This window comes from Carex rostrata, chromosome 10, assembly GCF_964058835.1.
Source record: "Carex rostrata chromosome 10, lpCarRost1.2, whole genome shotgun sequence".
NCBI lineage: Eukaryota > Viridiplantae > Streptophyta > Magnoliopsida > Poales > Cyperaceae > Carex > Carex rostrata.
In genome coordinates, this window is record NC_135927.1 from 10,657,570 (window position 1) to 10,680,627 (window position 23,058).

General features: G+C 35.9%; 3 protein-coding genes across 3 annotated transcripts in view; 2 read left to right on the forward strand and 1 right to left on the reverse strand.

Annotated features, from left to right (window-relative positions):
- LOC144560486 (putative calcium-binding protein CML31) overlaps nucleotides 1-22,234 on the forward strand; it is a 66,194-nt gene extending 43,960 nt beyond the window's left edge. Inside the window, exon 2 of the mRNA XM_078309698.1 lies at nucleotides 22,172-22,234. The gene's annotated coding sequence lies outside the window, so the exon portion shown is untranslated. The remainder of the gene's footprint in view (nucleotides 1-22,171) is intronic.
- Nucleotides 7,614-9,514, forward strand: LOC144560484 (cytochrome P450 71A1-like). Its single transcript, XM_078309696.1, has 2 exons — nucleotides 7,614-8,593; nucleotides 8,768-9,514. The coding sequence occupies exons 1-2, from the start codon at nucleotides 7,688-7,690 to the stop codon at nucleotides 9,377-9,379; spliced, it is 1,518 nt and encodes a 505-aa protein (XP_078165822.1). The 5' UTR covers nucleotides 7,614-7,687; the 3' UTR covers nucleotides 9,380-9,514.
- On the reverse strand, nucleotides 20,544-21,295 carry LOC144560485 (putative calcium-binding protein CML31). The gene has a single exon (XM_078309697.1). It carries the CDS (start codon nucleotides 21,209-21,211, stop codon nucleotides 20,600-20,602), a length of 612 nt encoding a protein of 203 aa, XP_078165823.1. The 5' UTR covers nucleotides 21,212-21,295; the 3' UTR covers nucleotides 20,544-20,599.
- Nucleotides 22,235-23,058: the final 824 nt, after the last annotated feature.

A 23,058-nucleotide genomic window follows, 5' to 3' on the forward strand; every position in this document is an offset into this window, starting at 1 on the left:
GCAGAATTCCGCGGTTTACGGTATTTCTGGCAGAAGAAATAAATCGCTCTCCGGTTAGTCCTGGTGGATAACCAATAGAGGTATCACACGTGTGATACTGTGAGTCGATTCCATCCCTGGTGAGGCTCTACTCGCTCGGTCTGCATTCCAACTGAGATTTGGAATCAAGATATAAACTGTTATATTAATCTATTTAATTTGTAAATAGATTTAATGCTTTAGGAAATCAATTATGGAGTAGATCTGTAAATAGGATTAAACGAATCTTCTTGATTCATTTAATCCGTAGCTTAAGTTAGATGTAAAAAATTTTGTTTTACTCTTTCCGCAGCTTAAGCTAATTAAATGGGTTTGAACCGTTCCTCAAAACCCAACAACTAGCTTGCTCTTCGTTTTCTTCTTCTTCTCCACCTTCTCTTTCTCTCTCCTTCTTCTTCTCTCTCTCTTTTCTTCTTTCCGCCTCCTCTCTGTGTCTCACACGAAAACACCCAGCACACCTTTCTTTTTCTTTTGTTTCTTTCTTTTGCCTATTGGGCTGGACCCAACGGCCCAACAATCTCCCCCTCCAGCCCACGGAGAGAGGCACGCCGATCTTCAAGTCATCACTTGGTATTCATGTCGACAAGCCGGCAACAAGCTCAAGCTTGTCTTTCGAAACTATCTCCGTCAACATGTCTGACGGGTTCTTATCAGTGTGGATTTTCTTCATCTTCATCTGCTGGTTTTCTATTACATCTCTTAACCAATGAAATCTTACATCAATATGCTTAGTTCTAGAATGATATGTAGCATTCTTGCTCAAATCAATAGCACTCTGACTATTACAGAAAATAATTGCATCTTCCTGTTGCATACCAAGCTCTAGGAGAAATCTAACCAACCACAATAGCTCCTTACCAGCCTCAGTTGCTGCAATATATTATGCTTCTGTGGTTGACAAAGCCACACATTTCTGCAATTTGGACTGCCATGACACGGCTCCCCCTGCAAAAATAAACACATAACCCGAAGTGGATTTTCTGTGATCCAGATCTCCAGCCATATCAGCATCTGTGTAGCCTTCTAACACAGGTTCACAATTTCCAAAACTCAAACACAAATTGGAAGTGCCTCTTAGATATCTAAGAATCCACTTCACTGCTTCTCAATGTTGTTTTCCTGGATTAGAGAGGAATCTGCTTACCACACCAACTGCATGAGCTATATCTGGCCTGGTGCAAACCATCGCATACATCAGACTCCCTACAGCTGAGGAGTATGGTACACTTGAAATTTCATCCTTTTCTTTCTCTATTGATGGACACAGCTTCTTGCTCAATTTCAAATGGCTAGGAAGTGGACAGCTTACTTCCTTTGCTCCTTGCATGTTGAATCTCTCAAGCACCCTTTCAATGTACTTCTCCTGTGACAACCAAAGTCTCTTGGCCTTTCTGTCACGAGTAATCTGCATGCCCAATATCTGACGTGCTTTGCCCATGTCCTTCATGTCAAATGACTTGGACATCTCCTTCTTCAACACGGTTATCATCTGAGCATCCTGTCCTACAATCAACATATCATCAACATAAAGCAAAAGGATTAGAAATTTTTCATTAGAAAATCTTTTGAAGTAACACATGGATCTGCCTTGGTTCTCTGGTAACCATGACTCATCATAAAAGAGTCGAACTTCTTGTACCACTATCTCGGAGCTTGTTTCAAACCGTATAGACTCTTCTTCAATTTGCAAACTATGTTCTCTTTCTCTTTTACTTCAAATCCCTCTGGTTGCACCATATAGATCTCTTCTTCCAAGTTACCATAAAGGAATGCAGTTTTTACATCAAGTTGTTCAAGCTCAAGATCTAAGCCAGCTACTAGACCTAACACCGCACGAATGGAGGTCATCTTCACCACTGGTGAGAAAATCTCCTCAAAGTCGATGCCTTGTTTCTGTCTAAAACCCTTCACTACCAGTCGGGCTTTGTACTTCATAAGTTCTCCATTTCCATCTCTCTTTAGCTTGAACACCCATTTGTTTCTCAATGCTTTTCGGCCCTAAGGAAGCTCCACCAGCTCATATGTGCCATTTTCTTGCAATGACTTCATCTTGTCCTTCATTGCATCCTGCCACTTAGCTTTGTCTTTATGAATTTGTGCCTCCTGAAAACTTTCTGGCTCTCCTTCTTCTGTCAATAAGATATACTCTGAAGAAGGGTATCTTTTAGAAGGTTGGTGCTCTCTTTCGGACCTTCTTACCTGGAGCTCTTCTAGCTCCTCTTGATGATGTTTCTCCCCCTGCTCAGGAGCATCATAAACGATCTCATCATCAATACTACCATTCATGTCAGAGGTTTCCTCAGTGGTTTCTTCATTATGTTCATCTTCATTTGCTGCTGTTGACTGTACAGGTGAAGGAACTGGTATGAGTTCTATGGACTCATCAACTCTCTCTGACTTCTTGTTGATTTCCGAATTTATCCCTGTCTGACCCTCGTAGAACTCAACATCTATGCACCTAACAATTCTCTTCTTTTCTAGGTCCCATAATCTATACCCAAATTCCTCATTTTCATATCCAAGGAAAATACATGGAGTTGCTTTATCATCCAACTTGGATCTGTGCTCCTTTGGAATATGCACATATGCTTTGCATCCAAACACCCTTAGATGAGAGTATGAAATATTCTTCTTGGACCAAACTCTTTCTGGTATCTCAAACTTCAAAGGAACAGATGGTGACCTGTTTATGAGATAGCAAGTTGTGCGAACTGTTTCTGCCCAAAACTGTTTCGGCAACTTTGTCATCTTCAGCATGCATCTCAGCTTTTCTACAATAGTGCGATTCATTCTCTCAGCCACACCATTGTGCTGTGGGGTTCCAGGTACTGTCTTCTCATGTCGAATTCCATATTTTGCACAATATGCTTTGAACTCTTTGGAGATATACTCTCCTCCGTTGTCAGAGCGAAGACATTTCAACTTCTTGTCTGTCTCTCTCTCTACCATGACATGGAACTCTTGAAAGTAATTAAATACCTGGTCTTTCGTTCTCATGAAATAAACCCACACCTTTCTAGATACATCATCAATAAATGTTAGAAAGTATCGATTGTCACCCAATGACTCCACCTCAAACGGACCACACACATCAAAATAAACCAAGTCCAACACATTATGTTTTCTTTCTGATGTTTGACTAAAAGAGACTCGATGTTGCTTACCAAAAGGGCAGTAATCACATAGATCCAGAACCTCGTCTTTGGTCGAGGGGATGTGTGACTTCCTCACCAGAATTCGCAGCCCTTTCTCACTCATGTGGCCGAGGCGTTGATGCCACAGATTCAGAGAGCTTTCAGCTTGTACTGCATTCAGTCCATTCTTGAGTACCTTCACATGGGTTCTGTATAGGGAGTGCCACGACTTCCCTCTTGCTACAACCATTGATCCCTTGCTAAGCCTCCATTCTCCACCACCTAGGTAATGCTTGAATCCATCCTTGTCCAATGCATCACCTGATATCAAATTTAGACGTAAATCAGGAATATGCCGCACATCTTTCAGTGTTAACTGATATCCCAATTATGTCTGCAAACAAATATCACCAATACCCACAATGCTCGAGTAGCTAGTATTACCCATCTTCACTGTACCAAGTGTTAGTTTGTAATAATCTAGAAGTCAATAATACGATAATTTATCATAAAGCTTTGTTCATGAATTGGATGATTAATATCATTTTGTTGCCTTTAGTATTATTGAATTTATGGATCATTTCGAGTTCATGACTGAAATTGTGAAACTCCATAATATAGATAATATATACTCTTAAAAAGTCACTGACCAAGGAAATTAGCAGGAACACTAATTACCGCGATAAGGTTAGTATGTGGATTAAAAGATGGTTAAGTTTTACAAACCACCTGACACGAGATGTCATTTTAATCACATAGATACATGTTCTAGAAACATGGTATTTGACAGACCCCGAATGAAACATTAAATAGAATTGTGTTCGTGTCATTTATGTTTTCATTCAGTGTCACGTTCTACAGTATGAGGTATTTATCGTTCCCACTGAGAAATATGTATGTGTGATTGTTATCCACCGTTGTCCGTAAAAAACAGTCATAACGGTAGCTTTTCCATATGTATAGCTTAGCTGAGGAAGTGATAGTTTACCAAGAATACTATTTGTCCCTCGTATCTCTATACGAGCTATAGCATCACTGGGCCCCTTGATAGAGTTAGATTATCTGCATGCGGTATAATTACAAGAGTAATTATATTTGATGATCTACTCAAGATCAAGAAAAGATACAGTTAACAAGGATGACACACATCTACCTTAAAACTGATCTGATAGCTATAAGACAGAAGAACAGACACAAGTAAATAGTTTACTGGATCGTGATATTGTACAGTACAGCATCATCTGTGTAATTGGATGGTCATGATGTGTTGCCAGACGCCACCCATGATTATAGAAGTTAAAACAGTTTTAACTCTGTTTACCAACATAACACAGATCCTATTGGGTCACACCATATAGGAGCTACTCGGAGAATCTTATTGTAATTGATTATAAATTGGTTATGATCAATAGTAAGATGGTTATAATTAATTATACGTGTTATAATTAAATTATAAATGTTATGTAAAAATAACAAGCAAAAACATTGGTTAATTTATAAACGTGTGTGACACGTTGTATAAAAGTTAACCGGTTAATTTATAAATGTGCAGGACACATTGTATAAATTACCGAAACAACAACCGCAAGAAAAATATATATAATTGTTCAGAATAATTATACGAATATTATTTGTATTCGGGCCGAGGGCATTCGGGTCTTTTCAGATTCGCCCTTATCCGCATGACATGTCATCGATCCTATCCAGATGACACGTCATCGATACCGAAACAAACAACCGAAGAAAAATATATATAATTGTTCAGAATAATTATACGAATATTATTTGTGTTCGGGCCGAGGGCATTCGGGTCTTTTCAGATTCGTCCTTATCCGCATGACATGTCATCGATTCTATCCAGATGACACGTCATCGATCTTATCCACATGACATGTCATCCTTATCCATTCAATGGCATATCTTGTAAATAGGCCGAACTTGGAGGGCATTTTGGTATTTTGGCAACCGACCCTAAACCCTATAAATAGGGGTGGAGGGGTAGAGAGAGAAATCACTAATTCATTCGTACCGGTTTCGTGTCGAAACAGATCGGTATTTTCTCTCTTTCTCGGTTTCTCTCCCAAATAGTGTTTCGGTTGAGAAAAGAAAAGTTATACGTACTTGACGTATAATCTTGCGGGTTGTTGTGGAGTATATTTACGGGATCGATGAATAGTGTTTTACCGAATTTAGCGGTATGTCAGTTTTGCATATTGATGAAACTGAGCAACCGAAAATTCGTGTTTACGGGTTTTTGTCTTTTTCTCCGTGAATAGTGTTTTTGCAGAATTCCGCGGTTTACGGTATTTCTGGCAGAAGAAACAAACCGCTCTCCGGTTAGTCCTGGTGGATAACCAATAGAGGCATCAGACGTCTGATGCTCCGAGTCGATTCCTTCCCTGGTGAGGCTCTACTCGCTCGGTCTGCATTCCAACTGTGATTTGGAAACAAGGTATAAATATGTTATATTAATCTATTTAATTGGTAAGTAGATTAAAGTTTTAGAAATCAATCATGGAGTAGATCTGTAAAAGGATTAAATTGGGTTTTGATGCCAAAGGAATACTGAAGGTGGACCGCCTTGGAAAGTTTCCTGACATACCCCGTTTAATCCTGAGCTTAAGTTGGCTGTAGAAATTTTTGTTCTACGGTCATTCCGCACCTTAAGCCTAAACGGGTTCCGGTTAGCACCGCGTGAAACCCCAACACCAAGGTCTCCAGCCTTGTAAGTCGTGAATAACTCTCTATTCGGTGTAGCATGATAGCAAGCACCTGTATCAACTATCCACTCAACTCCTTGGTGACCTTCTACATGTAGACATTGTTCCTTTTCACAAGAGAGAATCACTACATCATCTGCAGTTACTGTGGCTGTGATATTTTTGTTGTCATCATCTTTCTTCTGATTTTTGCCCTCATTCTGTAGTCTTTTCCAGGCTCTACAATTTCTCTTCATGTGACCTTCTTTACCACAGTGATAACACTGTCTTCCCTTGGATTTTGATCTGCCTTTGGACTTGCTACGGCCTCTTGATTGTTGTCGGTATTCAGCTCTTCCCCTGTTCTCTGTGACTAGGGCCTGTGCACTATTTGTATTAGTTGACTTCCTTCTTGTCTCCTCATTGAACAAGCTGCTAGTAACTATACTCATAGTAACCACATCATTTGGAGTTGCATTACTGATTGTCACAACCAAGGTCTCCCAACTGTCGGGCAATGATCCCAAAAGCAACAAGGCCTGTAACTCATCTTCTAAGGTCATCTTCATCACTGACAATTGATTAATCAAGCTCTGGAACTCATTTAAATGCTCAGCAACACTTGTGCCTTCTCTGAATTTCAGATTTACTAACTTTCGGATCAGAAATGCCTTGTTAGCTGCTGTTTTCTGCTCATACAGTGACTCCAGCTTCTTCCACAACTCATGTGCACTCTTCTCACTCGCTACATGGTGGTACACACTGTCATCAAGCCACTGTCTGATTGTGCCGACCGCTTTTCGGTTCAATTTAGTCCAATCAGCGTCAGCCATATCTTTCGGCTTCGCACTATCTCCTTCAACCGGCTCATACAAGTCCTTGCAATAAAGGATATCCTCCATTTTGGATTTCCATATCTGCCAGTTGTTATTTGTCAACCTGATCATGGTGCTACTGCCTTCCATCTCAACCTACAAAAGCACTCTCAAAAGAAAAGAAACCTAAGGCTCTGATACCACTTGATGGGAATTTTAAATAATACCAATTGAGAAATGCCTATTGTATAATCAACCAATTTGAGAGATGGGTAATATAAGCACCGTACCAGTCGGTACTGAAAAGTTCAAAGTCAAAATGCACAAGCCAAATCTAGATAATATGAGATCAAGCACAATTACAAAAGACACCAGATTTACGTGGAAAACCCTCTCAACTTGGAGGGTAAAAAACCACGGGGCACACCAGCAAATTTCACTATACCAACAAGAAACGGGTACAATTGTTCTTCTCAAGTTTAAGCCCTAAACTGAGGTATACACACAATAATAGAGAGAAAAACCAAGAGATAATATATTAGAAAGAAATATCCCTTTCAAACTTCCAATTTCATTCAAATCCGAGCAAACCCTAGATTTGAGAAAACGAGAAATTCCCTTCTTACAAACAAGGAGAAAGTTGATCAAAGTAGTGAAATTGAAGAGACTAACTTGCTCTTCGTTTTCTTCTTCTCCAGCTTCTCTTTCTCTCTCCTTCTTCTTCTTCTCTCCTTCCTTCTTTCCGCCTCCTCTCTGTCTCACGCGAAAACACCCAGCACACCTTTCTTTTTCTTTCTTTTTCTTTTGTTTCTTTCTTTTGCCTATTGGGCTGGACCCAACGGCCCAACAAACTGTACTGCTGCACGAAGTTGGGAGGATAATGTTAATTTTAATAAGTGTCCTTATCTCCTTCAGTTGTGCAATAAATGAATGCCCAACTACAGCACCCTTATCTAATATAACACTTTCGGCAAAAAGAAGACAATCTCAGATAACAAAAATGGTGCATCTTGAAATAACGATCTTTACTTTAACGCAGAGTATGTCACTACTCTGTATCTTTCTGTTATCAATCTTCATACTTTGCTTCACCATAAATAGAAGAAACTTCTCAAACTGTCCTCCTTCGCCTCCAAATCTTCCATTCATAGGAAACCTCCACCAAATAAGCTCTATTCCCCATCAATCTCTCTATTCACTCTCTCGGAAATATGGACCCCTCATGCTACTTCATTTTGCTCAAGTACCATGGCTTATTGTTTCGTCATCTGATATGGCATGTGCCGTCATGCGAACCCATGATCTCATCTTTGCCACTCGGCCTTCTTCTGTCATATCTGAAATCCTTCGTTTTCGTGACGTGGCCTTTGAGCCTTATGGTGAGGATTGGAGGAAATTGAAAAAGATCTTCACACTCCATTTAATGAATACTAAGAAGATTGCCTCCTATAGTACAATCAGAGAGGAGCAAGTTGGTAATTTGATTGCAAAGATTAGCAACCATGCCTCCATTTCGAGCGGTAACCCAATAGAATTAAGCAAGCTTTTGTTCTCATTCATGATTGATGTAATTTGTAGTGTTGTTTCTGGAAAATTCATTATGGAAGAATGGAGGTATGCCATGATCCGTGAGGTGGTAGAGGAGAATTTTAATTTAATGGGACGATTTGCTATTGGCGATTTGTTTCCTTCTTTGTCATGGTTAGATGGGGTTGTAGGATTGAGCCGGAGGGCCCATAGAAATAGAAAGAAGTGGGACCTCTTGTTTGAAGAATTAATTCAAGCTCATGAAAGCAGAGAGAATAATGAGGGACAAGATAATTTTGTTGATATTTTACTTAGTTTGAAGAATGATGCTACCTTCAACTTTGATTTCTCCATGGATCAGATGAAGGGGCTACTAGCGGTAAGCTTTATTTATTTAGTTATAATTTCTTGGAACATTTTAAATCATTGAACTTACAATTTCTAGAAGGACAAAAATGACAAAAGAGGGAGGGGGGAATAATTTATTATTCAATTATGTCATGTACATTGACTTTATAATTAACTATATACATTTCAAAATCAAATTATTTAGGATGCATTTGCTGCTGGAATTGATACAACATACATAACCATCGATTGGGCAATGTCTGAGCTTATAAAAAACCCTAAACTCATGAAGAAGCTGCAAGAAGAGGTCCGGAGAATTGTAAAGCATGGTGACATGGTGAGATCAGACGATTTAAACCAAATGAGCTATCTAAAAGCAGTAATCAAAGAAACCCTACGGCTACATCCTCCTATTCCTTTGCTGCTTCCAAGGGAAGCAATGGAAGAATGTGAAATAAATGGTTTCACAATTCCTAAAGGAACCAGAGTCCTTATCAATGCCTGGGCCATTGCCAGGAAGGGAAAATCATGGGAGGTGCCAGAGAAGTTCATGCCAGAAAGATTCATTGGTAGCCAAGTGGACTACAAAGGTAATGACTTTCAGTTCATCCCATTTGGGGCAGGACGCAGAATTTGTCCTGGTTTATTGTTTGGTACAGCCACGGCAGAGCTTGCATTGGCAAATCTCATACATCGCTTCAATTGGGAGTTGCCGAATGGAATGACAAGGGAGGAGTTTAACATGGGTGATTCACCAGGATTCTCTGTGCATAGGAAGGATGACCTTCAGCTCGTTGTTAAAGATGTTCACACCTAATATAAATAGTTTAACCATGCCTCGTATTTTACGTAATTTTATTGCAAATAATATTTGGTGGATTAATTATATGTGTAATATTTGATACACTTGTTTGATTTTTGTATAAATAAATTTATGAGTATGTAAATGACATATGTTGGTTGTTATCCGACAATTTGATTATACTTGAATTATAAATGTGGCCAACCTTGATTACAAACATCGATTAAATACATAACGCACAGTAAATATATTTTAGATTAATTATACGCATAATATTCGATGTATATATTTGATTTTAGAGAAATAATTTAATGAGTATATAATAAGTATATACCTTAAACAATCTTCTTAAGTGAGTGTGAGCTTGTTAGATAGTTACGATCTTCTTTTATTTTTTTTATCGGAAAATTTTGATGCTTTTAGTAGGTGTATTATTGCTTTCCCATCTATACTGGCACATGATGCATCTGGTATGATAATGTACCAGCTGAGAAACTGTTTTCAGTTTTGGTTGAATTATAGAATTTGTTGCTGTCAAACGCTTTTTACACAGTTAAAGAAATAGTTCAAAGGGTGTTATTCAGGTGTTTCATATTTCTTGAATAATTATACAGGACCACCAGGGAGGCGGAGGAGAAGAAGAAAACGGAGAAGAAGAGATGGGAGGGTAATTTGGTCATTAATAATTTAGAGTGGCAAAATTCTGAATTTTCTAAGTTTAGAGTGGCATTTTAATGAATTCTAATTTTGGAGTGGCATTTTTCTAATTTGAAGGTTTTGGAGTGGCATGGATCTAATTTCCACTTTTATTTTGAAAAAAAAATCTCATTTCAGTGCCTGACACAACCCGGTGTGGAGGAGTGTGGTTTTATGTAATGAAGCACATGTACGACCTAATCTCAAGTTTTGTCAGTTCTTTTCCAAAGGTATTCATTTCATGAACATGATTAGTTTTAAAATCACTTGGTTACAAAATTAAATTGTTAACATTTATTCATGCAGTGTTGTTACCAACCAAGCTGTATTCGGATGAACATCTGCATCAAATCCGTCTCAAGTGGTGTAAATTTTTCTTGGGTTCACTTTTAAATGAAGCATTACAAACAGAGATTGTTACAAGTTGCATGAAGTGTATAGTACAATGTTTTTGGCTTTTTTCCCCTTGCTGGTTTGTATTGGTATTGTGGTTTTCTGGTACTGGGGTGTATAGTAAGTGGTTTGCTGGAACAAGTTGGGTTAGGCTTTACTGGTTTTTTCTGGTGTTTTTGCTGGTTTGTGCTGATTAGAACATATTACTGCTCTTTTTGCAGTATAGTGCTGATTAGAACAGATCTAGTTTTTTGTTGGTTTGTGCATGAAGTGATCAGTACATGGATTGTTTTATGTACAATGTTCAATCCATTCTGTTTTTATTTATTTTTTATTTTTTTGCTTATTGTTGTTATTTGCTTGTACAATGCATTTGTTGTTGTTGTTTGCTTGTATTATGTTTTATATATGGCTAGCAAATATAAGGAGCCTAGCCCATATTACACACAGAACTTACCTAAATTAAATCTTCATCACCGACGTCTATTGATAAGAAACCATCACAACAAAAAATTTGTTCTGTTATGCAGAAACACACACCAAAGATCAATCATCACAAACCGATGGTGTTGACATTTTCACCAACATTTGCTTTTCAGACAAACCGACATTGTTGTAATTTTAATGGATGTTTAACAGATGAAAGAATGTTCAACACCATTGGTTAACTGCTAAAAGTCGATGGTGTTGCGATTTTTACCAACGGTTGTTCTGAAAATAACCAATGTTGATACCCTTTTGACGGTTGTTTAACAGATGGAATATGATCAGTTTGTTTCAACGAACTGTTGGTGCCAGATGTCAAACACCATTGGTAATGTTCCATACCTTAACCAGCAGGCCTATCAGCAACGAGTCGATAACTGTTGTTAATGAAAAATTTAACCAACAGTGATTTTCTTTTCTGTAGTAGTGACCGGAAGCCGTACTGGTATAGTACCTAGCAAATTGACTTGCTGGTGGCAAAAATTCACTGTATAATTTATTAATCACGTAAATGTCAAAGATTATATTTGGAATGCTGAAAGTTGAAATTATTTGCGCATGCTTGGTGGAGGCTTGAAATTAAGATGGTTTTATTAGTTGGTTATTCTAAATTAGATTGGTCTAAGCTGTTATTGTTTAGTGGAGGCTTAAAGTTAAAAGGACGCCCAAGTAAGTTAAGCTAGAGAGACAAAATATCAAGAAATCATTTTTCACTTATAGCAAGATCTACAGGCAAGTTAAACTATCTTGATAAGTGGTTCAACTTAGGCTGGCCTCAAGTTAAACTTGTGTTATCTAAGGCTGACCTAAGTGAGGAGTAACCTCCTTATTGTTATTTCTCAGTTTTTAGTGCTTAACTCCTTACCATTTTTTTAAATATGTACAAAATCACTAGAATTAAAGATTCTAGATCATTCTAAAGTAGTGATTTTCTACGTATCTAAATAATTCTAAAAAATGTAAAGTTTGGTCTTTAAGTACATTTTCATACGAAGATAATGATGAACTGTTCTGGATAAGACTATTTAGACTTTGAAAATAAAGACATGGATCCATAGTGCACTATGCAAAGTATCGTAGTCTCACACATTCAAAATTGTCAAGATTAAGTAAATTTGCAATAGTGGAGACTGAATCCAAATATGACCCAATATAACTCAACTGCATCACAATTGTTTTACCCATCAATCTAGAAGATCATAAACTTTCGAGGTATGTGGTATTCATTCCGGTGCAGTTTTTGGATACAAAATCCAAATATGACCCATTGATCAACTTAAGTTTTCCTCTTTTCAATTATTAAAAGACATTATCTATTTCATTTTTATCCGTTTTATGATAAATTTATTATAAAAAGATATCCATTTTCTGTTTCATTTTCATCACTTACCAGCACAAAGCTGGAAGGGAGAACACTATTCTGCCGATTATCGGACAAGGTATATTTCCCAACTTGAAACTGGGAAAAATATGTCTTTTCAGTTTCTAAAATCGTTTAGTTGCGCTTGATTTAGCTTCTTGTAATAATTTTTTTTCACAATCTTAATTTATTTATTTCAATTTTTGAAGATGATAAATTGATAATGCTGCACTGGAACAAGCCCAAAATGGAGAGAGTGTAACTGTGTAAGACTCGCTGGAGGAGAGAAAAATATCGTTTCTGTCTAACCAGATAAAGCCCATTTGGGATGGGCCGCATAAAGTTGGGAAAAATCCCAACAAAGTGATTACTGCCTCAATGGACAGCATTTGTTAGTACTCGGCTGTGCATGCAATTGGACCCCATTTATATGCCCATCAATTTAACAATTAAGGGCCCGTTCGGCAGCCCAGTAGGGAATGGGAATGGGTGTGGGAATCAAAAATTTTGAACTGAATTTTACTGTTCATAATGGTTTTAAAAACTTAACTCTGAGCAAATTTTTTTTTTTCCCACGGTGAACAGTTGTTCACCGAACGGGCCCTAAGGGTGTGATTGATTGAATGAAGATTTAGGTTAGTCATGAGCTACTAATTTAAATTTGAGAGATAGTGAGCTAATTTAGTAGAATAATATGGTAATCCTAATTATTACATCAATTAGTAATATAGCATGTTAAAAGACATATAAAGAATAGTTTTTTTTAGATAAATTATTACATTTGTTACAACAGAGTCCGGCTAATATGACATCAATATCATTTCAGCCTATATAGCATCAACTCCAAAATCTATCGAATCGACTTCAAACAGTGAATCCAAACCATTCAAACCCATCTATTTCATTAGTTGTGCATTATATGCAAAATTTAAAATTTTTCGAATTTATTTAGTATCAAGTCAAGCAGTCAAATGTGTGAGTTTTTAAGTTAATTTTGATATATTCATTTTTCAACATTTTTAACGGCTTGATTTGATACTAAAATAACTAGAAAATATAAAAAATTTGCATGTAAACACATCACTCGTAAAGTAAATCGGTTTGAATTAGTTCTTTGAAGTCTATCCAATCAATTTTGTAGTTGGTGTTATATGACACTGATGTCATACTAGCCAGACTCATTACAACAATATCAATTATTATAGTTGGAAAGTAAATAAATTAGGTATCAACAATTTAATATATTTCTTCCATATGCAAAATTAAAGAATAATTTATTTAGAAAAGCCTAAAATATCTCTTTTTTTACTAAATTTTATCTTTATTCAGAAAGAAAAAAAACGACGAGCAAAAGAACCACAAAAGAATAGCCGAAATTTTTATTAATACAAAAATTAAATAAATAAATATCGAAAATAAAAAAGACATTAGCGGAAATTCGACATATAGAAAAAATGTGATAGTCCATAACACTTAGTGAACGTTATAGAGAATCACAACCTGTTTAACGAAAAAGATTAACCTCTAACTAAAAAACCAAAAAAAAAAAGGACTCCATTGTCTATTACAATCAGAAAAAACAAAATCACATGCATATGGTCCCATAATCCATGCATCCCATTCCTTTCTTTTTCCTCTTCATTTAATTTTTTTTTTCAGATCGTGATAGACAATAAAGTTTTTTTTTTTTTTTTTTTTTTTTAGTTAGAGATTAATTTTTTATGCTAAAATGGACATCATGAACTATAACGTTCCCTGGACGTTATAAACTATCACAATTTTTTTTTATATGTCGAATTTTCTCAAATATGCCTATTAATAAATATTTCGGAAAGAATAGATCACACTACATCCTTGAAACCAATCAAGTATGCGTTGACTAATACCCGTAGAAACAAACTACCATGATTTCATCACTGCATCATGATCTTGAACTCCTCAAAATTGAGCACCCCATCCCCGGGATCGAATCTCCTGCCCCTCTGGGGGCAGGAATTTCCTGCTCCTCTGGGGACAGGAATTTCCTGCCCCCAGAGTCACTGTTAGTGGGCCCCACCCACTCCAAACCCTAAACCCGGCCCCACCCATCCTAAACCCGACCCCACCCCACAGTGACTGAGGGAGCAGGAAAATCCTGCACCCCGGGGAGCAGGTGATCTGTCGTACATTTAGATGGAACCATCCGATCCTCACCAAGCCTCCTTAGAATCCGTCGGAGGCTCTTCCGTGTGATGCAACCTCGGCCATCCATCTCGTACATTTGAAACGCAACCACCAAATTCATGTCCTCCTCATGCATGCTCATCTTCTACCTCAACCAATTTGTCAAAATCCTCTAAACTGAGCTCACCATCGCTGTCAGAATCGCTGAGACGCATCGCCTCCTCGGCCTCCTTTGTCGAGAGCTCCTCACCCGTGGTCCGCATGTAGTTGCGCAGCTCTGATGGGGATATTTTGCCATCTCCATTCTCGTCGAAGTAGCAAAAGATACGCTGCAGCTTGCAAGATTCTGTTGGATTGTTATACTAGGAGGCGGTGACAATATGACGAACATGATAATTCCTCCTTACCGGAATTATTCTTCGAAACAAACAGTACCATTTTGTTATAGACTTTGGAGGATTTAGACGGGCTGGTACTACTCTTGGAGGAGCTGCTGCATGGATCAGCAAATTGGTACCTCTGGCTTCAATCCCTTGACTGCCATTTTTTGGGAGATATATATCTGGAAACTATGGTATTGGGTTGTGAATTGAGGAATGAATTAAGCTGGCTTTTATATATATTACAAGAGAATTAGAGAAGAAATTGGAGAGGTGGCAGTTGGTTTAATCCTGAGCTGCTGGATTTGAGCTAGTAGAGGGAAAATTCTGTGGATTGGTATATATATTATAATATAAGGAGACGAGTGGGGAAGGGAAATTCCGTGGGCGGCGCATGGTAGAAGAGGGAGCTGATTTTAATAATAGACAAGTCCAGAAATTGGTAGTTTGTTTGATTTGATGGGTAGTAAGAAAACGACATGTTAGTTTGCTTTGTTCTTTTCTTTTTTGAAGAAAATTATGTCATTTAGTTTAGTTGATTTCGCATTGAGCTGAGATGAGATACTGGCTTTGGAAGTTTCTTGCTTGAAGTCGTATAGTGGTTTGGTTTTTTTTTTTTTTTGCTTCAAAGTGGTTTGGTTTTTACTTTATTGGTTTAGTCTATACTTACACAGATGCAGATTACAGAGTTACTGTCACTAACAAGTGACAACCAATTTTAAAAAGACAAATCCTTATTGGCGAAAACAGGTGTATGACGAGGCACAGTTTGGATTTATCAAACAATAGCCAGCCAAGATAGGATAGCCACATGTGCCGATTCCTTTATTCCGGGCTGAGCATCGCAAGGAATAACAAAAAGGGTACGCCGTGGAGGATCATAAAAGAAACGGTGAGCCGTTAGTTGTTACTCGCTACGTCCGTTCGATTTGGGGAGATGATATTCACACTACTGAATTTGTAATTAACACAACAGAACTTAAAATTTAATATTGATTGACAAGTATGCCCTTACTTATTAGTCCAGCAGTTATGGCGTTTGTCATACTAAATTAGTACATCTTTAGTTTTCTTTTTATTTATTTTTTCTTTTGCTTATGTTTCCTTTTATTTCAATCGAATAAAATAAAGAGAACTTTATACTGTTTCATAGTAATTAGATCCTTTTGATTTTTTTTATTAAATATTTTAATTTTCCTAGTTAATATGCACAGAACAAAATAACTATTAAAGAGAGAAAACAAAATTGCATGGTAGTGAAATATCAAATTAAAAAAAAAAGAACTAACTGATGCACAGTATAGTAGTTATCTAACAATGATATCAGTTGGGCAAAAAATCAATTAGTTAACTACACAATTTATAATAATAAGAAAAGAGAAATATTTTTTTGCAACAATTATAGTTTTTTTTTTTTAATCAATAAAATTTCTAAGCGATTCTTTTTAAGTTGAGTAATTAATTTGATTATGTTTTGTTCTCATTTCCACAAAAAAAAATTCAAACCTCAAATGTTAGATGTAATAGGGGAAAATAAACTTTTACAAAATATACTGATTAATTCGTTGCACAAAACATAAATTTTAATTCATTTTATATTATTTTCATTGATTATATTCAAATTCAATTATATGAATTGAACTTGATTTTGGTCCAGTTGATTTTATTATTCCATAACCATTATACTTTTCATTAACTAGTTCTTTTATTTAATTTTATATTCCACTGCGATGCAACTTTTTATTTCTCATGTGAGTCACGTTATTCTTTTGTTTGGTGCATATTAACTTGGAGAATTAAATGTTTAATAAAAAATAATCAAAATGAAAATAGTATCAGGAGTTATATTTATTTTGTTAGATTGAATAAAAGGAAACTACAGCTGTGCTAATTTGGTATGAGATAGCAATAATTGCTAGATTAAGTTTTTAAGTAGGGGCATATTTGTCAATTAATTTAAAATTTTATGTTGTGTTGTGTTAATAACAAATTTAGTTGTGTGAATATCAGCTCCCTTCGATTTGGCATTACCAACTACCAAGCATGCAATTGTCCAAAACGCTGTAACAGACTATGAATGTCTTAATCGATTTATTAATTGCCAATGTCTTAATTGATTTATTAATTGTCGACTACGTACGGTCGTAACAAAGTAGTTCAGCGTACGTCTCTTGCTAAAAACGGAGCGATTGAGAACAATGCGTCAATGCCATGCACGCTGACCTGTTTCTAGCTCCGTCTCCGTTCATTTTAACAGGCTTATTTATTTAACTAGTAATCGTGCCTGTGTACAGCAACGGAAGCAAATTATGTAGTAGAAAATATTAAGCTCCTTAATAAGGAGGAGAGATAATTTAAGAAAGCGTCTAATTGTCCACAATCTTTTATCCACCATTTGTCCACAGCTTTGACTTGCACGAATACTGTAAAATTACTTCTACATGCTGTATAATTATACAATATATCACATAAAATATATCAGTTAATTATAAAACATCCAGCAACTATTTGAAGTGGTCTCATAATAGTTAGAAAAAAATTGCAACTTGCACAACAGGACAAAATAAATGTACTTTCAAACTGTACTTTCGGAAATTACAGTTATAGGAAGTTATTGGCAGTTAGAGTTAGTTATTAGCGGTTATTAGCGTTATTGGCAGTTAGAGTTAATTATTAGCGTTCGCACTGGGTTGAATTTTGTATACTGTAAAATTGAATCTTGTATAATGTAAAATTGAATCTTGTATACAGTAAAATTTTCAATTAAATCATATATACTGTAAAATTGAATCTTCTACACAGTAAAATTTACAATTGAATCTTGTATACTGTAAAATTGAATCAGCAGAACTATAAAATTGAATCTTGTATACAGTAGAATTTTCAATTGAATCTTGTTCGAATGAGTAAGAAGCCTCTCTATCATCTCTTTCCTCCAGATTTTCACAAGATGAATACTATAAAATTATAAGATGAATATTGTAAAACTACAAAATAAATACTGTAAAATTAACAAATCAATACTCCAGTAAAATTTACAATTGAATCTTGTATACTGTAAAATTGAATCAGCAGAACTGTAACATTGAATCTTGTATACAGTAGAATTTTCAATTGAATTTTGTTCAGATGAGTAAGAAGCCTCTTTATCATCTCTTTTCTCCAGATTTTCACAAGATGAATACTGTAAAATTGCAAGATAAATACTGTAAAATCTATTTTCCTCCATATTTTCACAAGATGAATACTGTAAAATGACAAGATGAATACTGTAAAATTACAAGATGAATACTGTAAAATTAACAAGGCAATACTGTAAAATTAACAGATTAATACTCCATATCGCCTCTCTATCATATATTTCCTCCAGATTTTCACAAGATGAATACTGTAAAATTAACGGGGCAATACAGTAAAATTAATAGATCAATACTCCATATTGCCTCTCTATCATCTCTTTCCTCCAGATTTCATTTGAAATGCTAGATCTGTTATTGCATACAACAAAAACAACAAATTCAACAGAAATAACTTACTAGATTTGAATTTTGTCATGCTCTTCAACAAAACAACTTCTATTCGGCCACGCTCCACGATTGAAGGTTCCATTGCGATCATGTATAAAAAACGAGATCGAGTCTGTAATCTCAATTAAAATCGACATTGCAAAGGAAAAATGAATCACAGAAGGTAAATACAAAAAAGAACAATTACGATTTTGTTGCCGTCGCAGCCGATCCAGATTATTCTTCCGATCCAATCCGATCATCTCTTTCTTATCCACTCTCGTTGCCATTGCGGCCATCGGTAGAGGGGTGAGAGAGAGGAGAGATGAGAGGCAGCCAAATGTTATGACAAAATAGGAGAAGAAGGGAGAGATGAGAGGCAGCCATAAGTTACGACAAAATAGGAGAAGAAGGGAGAGATGAGAGGCAGCCAAATGTTACGACAAAATAGGAGAAGAAGGGAGAGATGAGATCCGATCATCCTTTTTTGATTCATCCCGTGGTAACGAGTCTGATCGGAGAGCGAAAGATAGGAGAAGAAGGGAAAGCTAATTTTGGAGAAAAACATTTCTATCGTGATTTTATAATTTGTCGAATTGGATAAGAGAAATAGATTTCCGTTAAAAGACAGTTAGACGAGATTGGATAAGGTTGTGGACAAATGATGGACAAAACCCAGTGGACAGAAATCTTTTCTCATAATTTAAATCAAATTTGTAGAGAAAAATAGTTAAATACTATATTTATCTACAAGATAACACATGTGAACTCTAGTGTAGTGGTAATAATTTTGGCACCAACAGAACCCAACTGGGTTCGCGAATCCCGCCTTCAGCAAAAAAAAATGGTGCGCGGTGCACAGGCTCAGTCCGCAGGTGCCGTGCGTGGTTCAGAGGCGCGGACCACGGGTGCGGCGCGCGGTCTACGGACACTGGGATCATATGCGGCGCGATCAATGCATACTTAAGTGTTGAAGCTCATAATTTGGAAAATTCATCTATGTGCGGTAAATCAGGACCCTTGAAGAATCTAGACATTAAGCTCCTTAATAAGGAGGAGAGATAAGTGATGTTTTAATAATTCCAATGTCAGTATAACAACGCCTAATGATAATCTATTCCCGCCAACTAGCCCAAGTATACAAAAATTAATGTTTATAAATTTAAGTAGGCTAGCTACATAAGACATTTTGACTTTGTGCAAAGTTTAAGTGTCAACAATTAAATTATTATGGGGGAAAAAAATTATGATAAGCTTCACTAGTACAACAAAAGTACAAAAATCCTACAAAGGTCGGTAACTACTACCATGTTATGTTTTTTAGGCTTTCTTTGTTTATTTGGCATGATCCATTTTACGTAAGATTTATTTAATGTTATATTTTGTTTTATAAAAAAATTAAAATTGTAGCGCAGTATAAACATTGAAACTCAAAATTGTGGCGCAGTATAAAAAATTATAAACAATGAATATATATATATAGTCAGCAATAAAAGATAAATTCACCTACATTTATACAACAGCACTAGTCGGCGAATTAACAATTCAACAAATTAATCATAGTCGGTTAATTACAGCGTTTCCTTCTCTTTTATTTACATAATCCAGCAGGAGGTTGCAGCATCGTGCTTGGAAATGCTTGTTTCTGAAGACTGGGATACTCTTAAAAAATGAAAATGAATTATGACACCAAACCTCCATGTGAGTATTTGAATATTATAACTCCAAAATTATAATTGGATCGACCCCATTTATTGGTCCCGATCTATCAAATTTGCAGCAATTCAACAATAATTGCATCTTTTAATTGGGGTTGGGCTTTTTTACAATTTTCATCTTTTAATTGGAACTCTGTAATTGCAACTGGTACTGGTACCAGGGGCTCTAATACAAAGCCTAGGGCTTTTTGAGACGAAAAAAAAAAAGAGAATAGTTATTACAGTTGGCAATAACTATTTTGTCTTGATGAAATTTAATATCATTTTTTATATTTCGAGAATGAATAATTTAGTCATGAACAATTTGAAATATTTCTTCCATATAAAAATAATCAAAGAATAATTAATTTAGAAACAACTTAAATATCTCCTTTTTTTTACTCTCGTCACAAAATTACAATTAATGAAAAAAAACAAAGTATCTTTATTAATAATAATAATAACACTGTACTATGTACAACCCTGAATCCTAGACCCAAATAAATACAAAACGCGTTGACCAGTATCCGTTGAAACAAACTATCATGACTTCATCACTGCATCATGATCTTGAACTCCTCAAAATTGAGCACCCCATCCCCATTCAGATCGAACCGTCCGATCATGGCGGTACAATCCTCAACCGTCCGATCATCACCAAGCCTCTTCAGCATCCGTCGGAGGCTCTTCGGTGTGATGCAACCTCGGCCGTCCATCTCGTACATTTGAAATGCATCCATCAAATTCTTGTCCTTCTCATGCTCATCTTCAGTCTCCACCAATTTAGCGAAATCCTCTAAACCGAGCTCACCATCACCATCAGAATCGCTGAGACGCACCGCCTCCTCGGCCTCCTCTGATGACAGCTCTGCACCCGTGACCCGCATGCAGTTTTGTAGCTCTGATGGGGATATCTTGCCGTCTCCATTCTCATCGAAGTAGCAGAAGATGCGCTGCAGCTCGCAAGACCTCTGTCGGATCGTGACAGTAGGAAGCGGTGACAATGACAAACATGATAATTCATCCTTACTGGAATTATTCTTCGAAATAAATGGTACCATTTTGCTGAAAAGTTTGGATAATTTAGATGGACTGGTACTGCTCTTAGAGGAGCTGCTGCATGGATCAGTAACTGGTACCTCTGGCTTCAATCCCTTAACTGCCATTTTTTGGGAAATATATGTGGAAACTATGGAATATGGTTGTGAATTGAGGAATGAATTCAGCTGGTTTGTATATATATTATAAATAAATTGGCGAAGGAATTGGAACGATGGGTGTTGGTTTTACACTGCGCTGCTGGATTTGAGTAGAGGGAAAATTCTGTGGATTGGTATATGAGGAGATGAGTCTGGAATTTATATATGAGAATTCCGCGGGCGGCGTGACTTTAATAATAGACAAATCAAGAAATTGGTAGTTTGTTTAATTTGATAAGTAGTAAGAAAGCGACATGTCATTTAATTTCCTGGCCTTTTCTTCTATTTTGAAAAGCAAGAGTCACATGGATGGCGTGGCGGTTTGGTGTTGAGATGAGATACTCGTTTTGGAAGTTGCTTGTTTGTAGTCATATGGCGGTTTGGTGTTTAGCAAAAAAAAAAAAAGTGATGGGTTTAGTGAAAAGAAATGAGATCATGATACTGGTAATATTCATCTTTTAATTAACATAAATTATCTAATTATTTTATATAATAAGTTTATTATCCATTAATTATTTTTTTTAAACTACTTTAATTTCTCTCATATATTATTATAAAAAAATTCTTAAATTTTTTATTTATAAAATACGTCATTTAATTCAAAATATGTTTTCTCTCTCATACATTATTGGATGATTTTCTTGCCATTATAGTTAGATTTATAAAACAACTGAATATTCTATCATGTTCGTTATTTGTATTTCACATCTATAAGATTATTATATTATAAAAATCTATTACCAAGCTTAGTTATTTAATTTAAGTATAAGAACGCATAATAAGTGTTGAATTAATAAGCTTAGATTTAATATTGAATGAAAATAACCTCATCAGCTGATTAGTATTTAGAACCGATATTGCATTAGTCAAATACCCAGGTGCAGAGCTCAGTTTTGAGGAGTTCAAGATAATGATGCAGTGATGAAGTCATGATAATTTGTTTCTACGGATACTGGTCAACGCGTTTGTATTTTTATTATTGGGTTGAGGGATGTACACTTTTGAAGACTAAGCGAAAACAGGTGTATGACGAGGCACAGTTTGGATTTATCAAACAATAGCCAGCCAAGATAGGATAGCCACATGTGCCGATTCCTTTATTCCGGGCTGAGCATCGCAAGGAATAACAAAAAGGGTACGCCGTGGAGGATCATAAAAGAATTTTGCTCAATTTTGAGGAGTGATGATTGAAGGCGCGCATATGTGAACGAATTTTGCTCTTAATTTGTTTTGGATCACAGTTTGTACAATCTGTTTATTTCATTAACTTTTTTATTCTATCACCTTTTAATATAAAATTATCGTTTGTATTTTTTTTTGAGAGAAATTTTGTTTTAGAGAAAAAATTATCGTTTGTTGTTTTGGTGCTTTTGTTTAATGTATATTTAATCTAGAGTTGTACAAAGATTTCGAATATGTTGATCAACTTGCATATAATAATATCAAAATTACAATATTAATTGAGAAGGGATTCAATTACATTATTTTATAGTGACACATCTTGATACCACATTTTTATAAGTTATTTTTGTGATTTTAAAATTCCAATAGTTGATCCGATCCGTTCAACGTGATGTCCATATTAAATGTACTTGGAAACCAAATTTTACATTTTTTTTTGGAAATTTATTACTGTTTATTTAGATTTTTTATTTTAATTGTTGTTTTTCAATAGTCTAAAATTGTCTGAAAGCAACAATTTTGTACACATCTTAATAAATACTAAAAACTTCCAAAAAAAATGTAAAATTTGGTCCCCAGGCACATTTTAATATGGAGATCATGTTGAACAGTTCGAATCGTCTATTTAGATT

Excerpts from the sequence above, each read along its gene's own strand:
- LOC144560485 (XM_078309697.1), bottom strand. The coding sequence starts at position 21,211 with ATGGCAGTTAAGGGATTGAAGCCAGAGGTACCAGTTACTGATCCATGC.
- LOC144560484 (XM_078309696.1), top strand. The coding sequence starts at position 7,688 with ATGGTGCATCTTGAAATAACGATCTTTACTTTAACGCAGAGTATGTCA. Across the intron at positions 8,594-8,767 it reads AGATGAAGGGGCTACTAGCG|GATGCATTTGCTGCTGGAAT; the intron begins GTAAGCTTTATT and ends CAAATTATTTAG.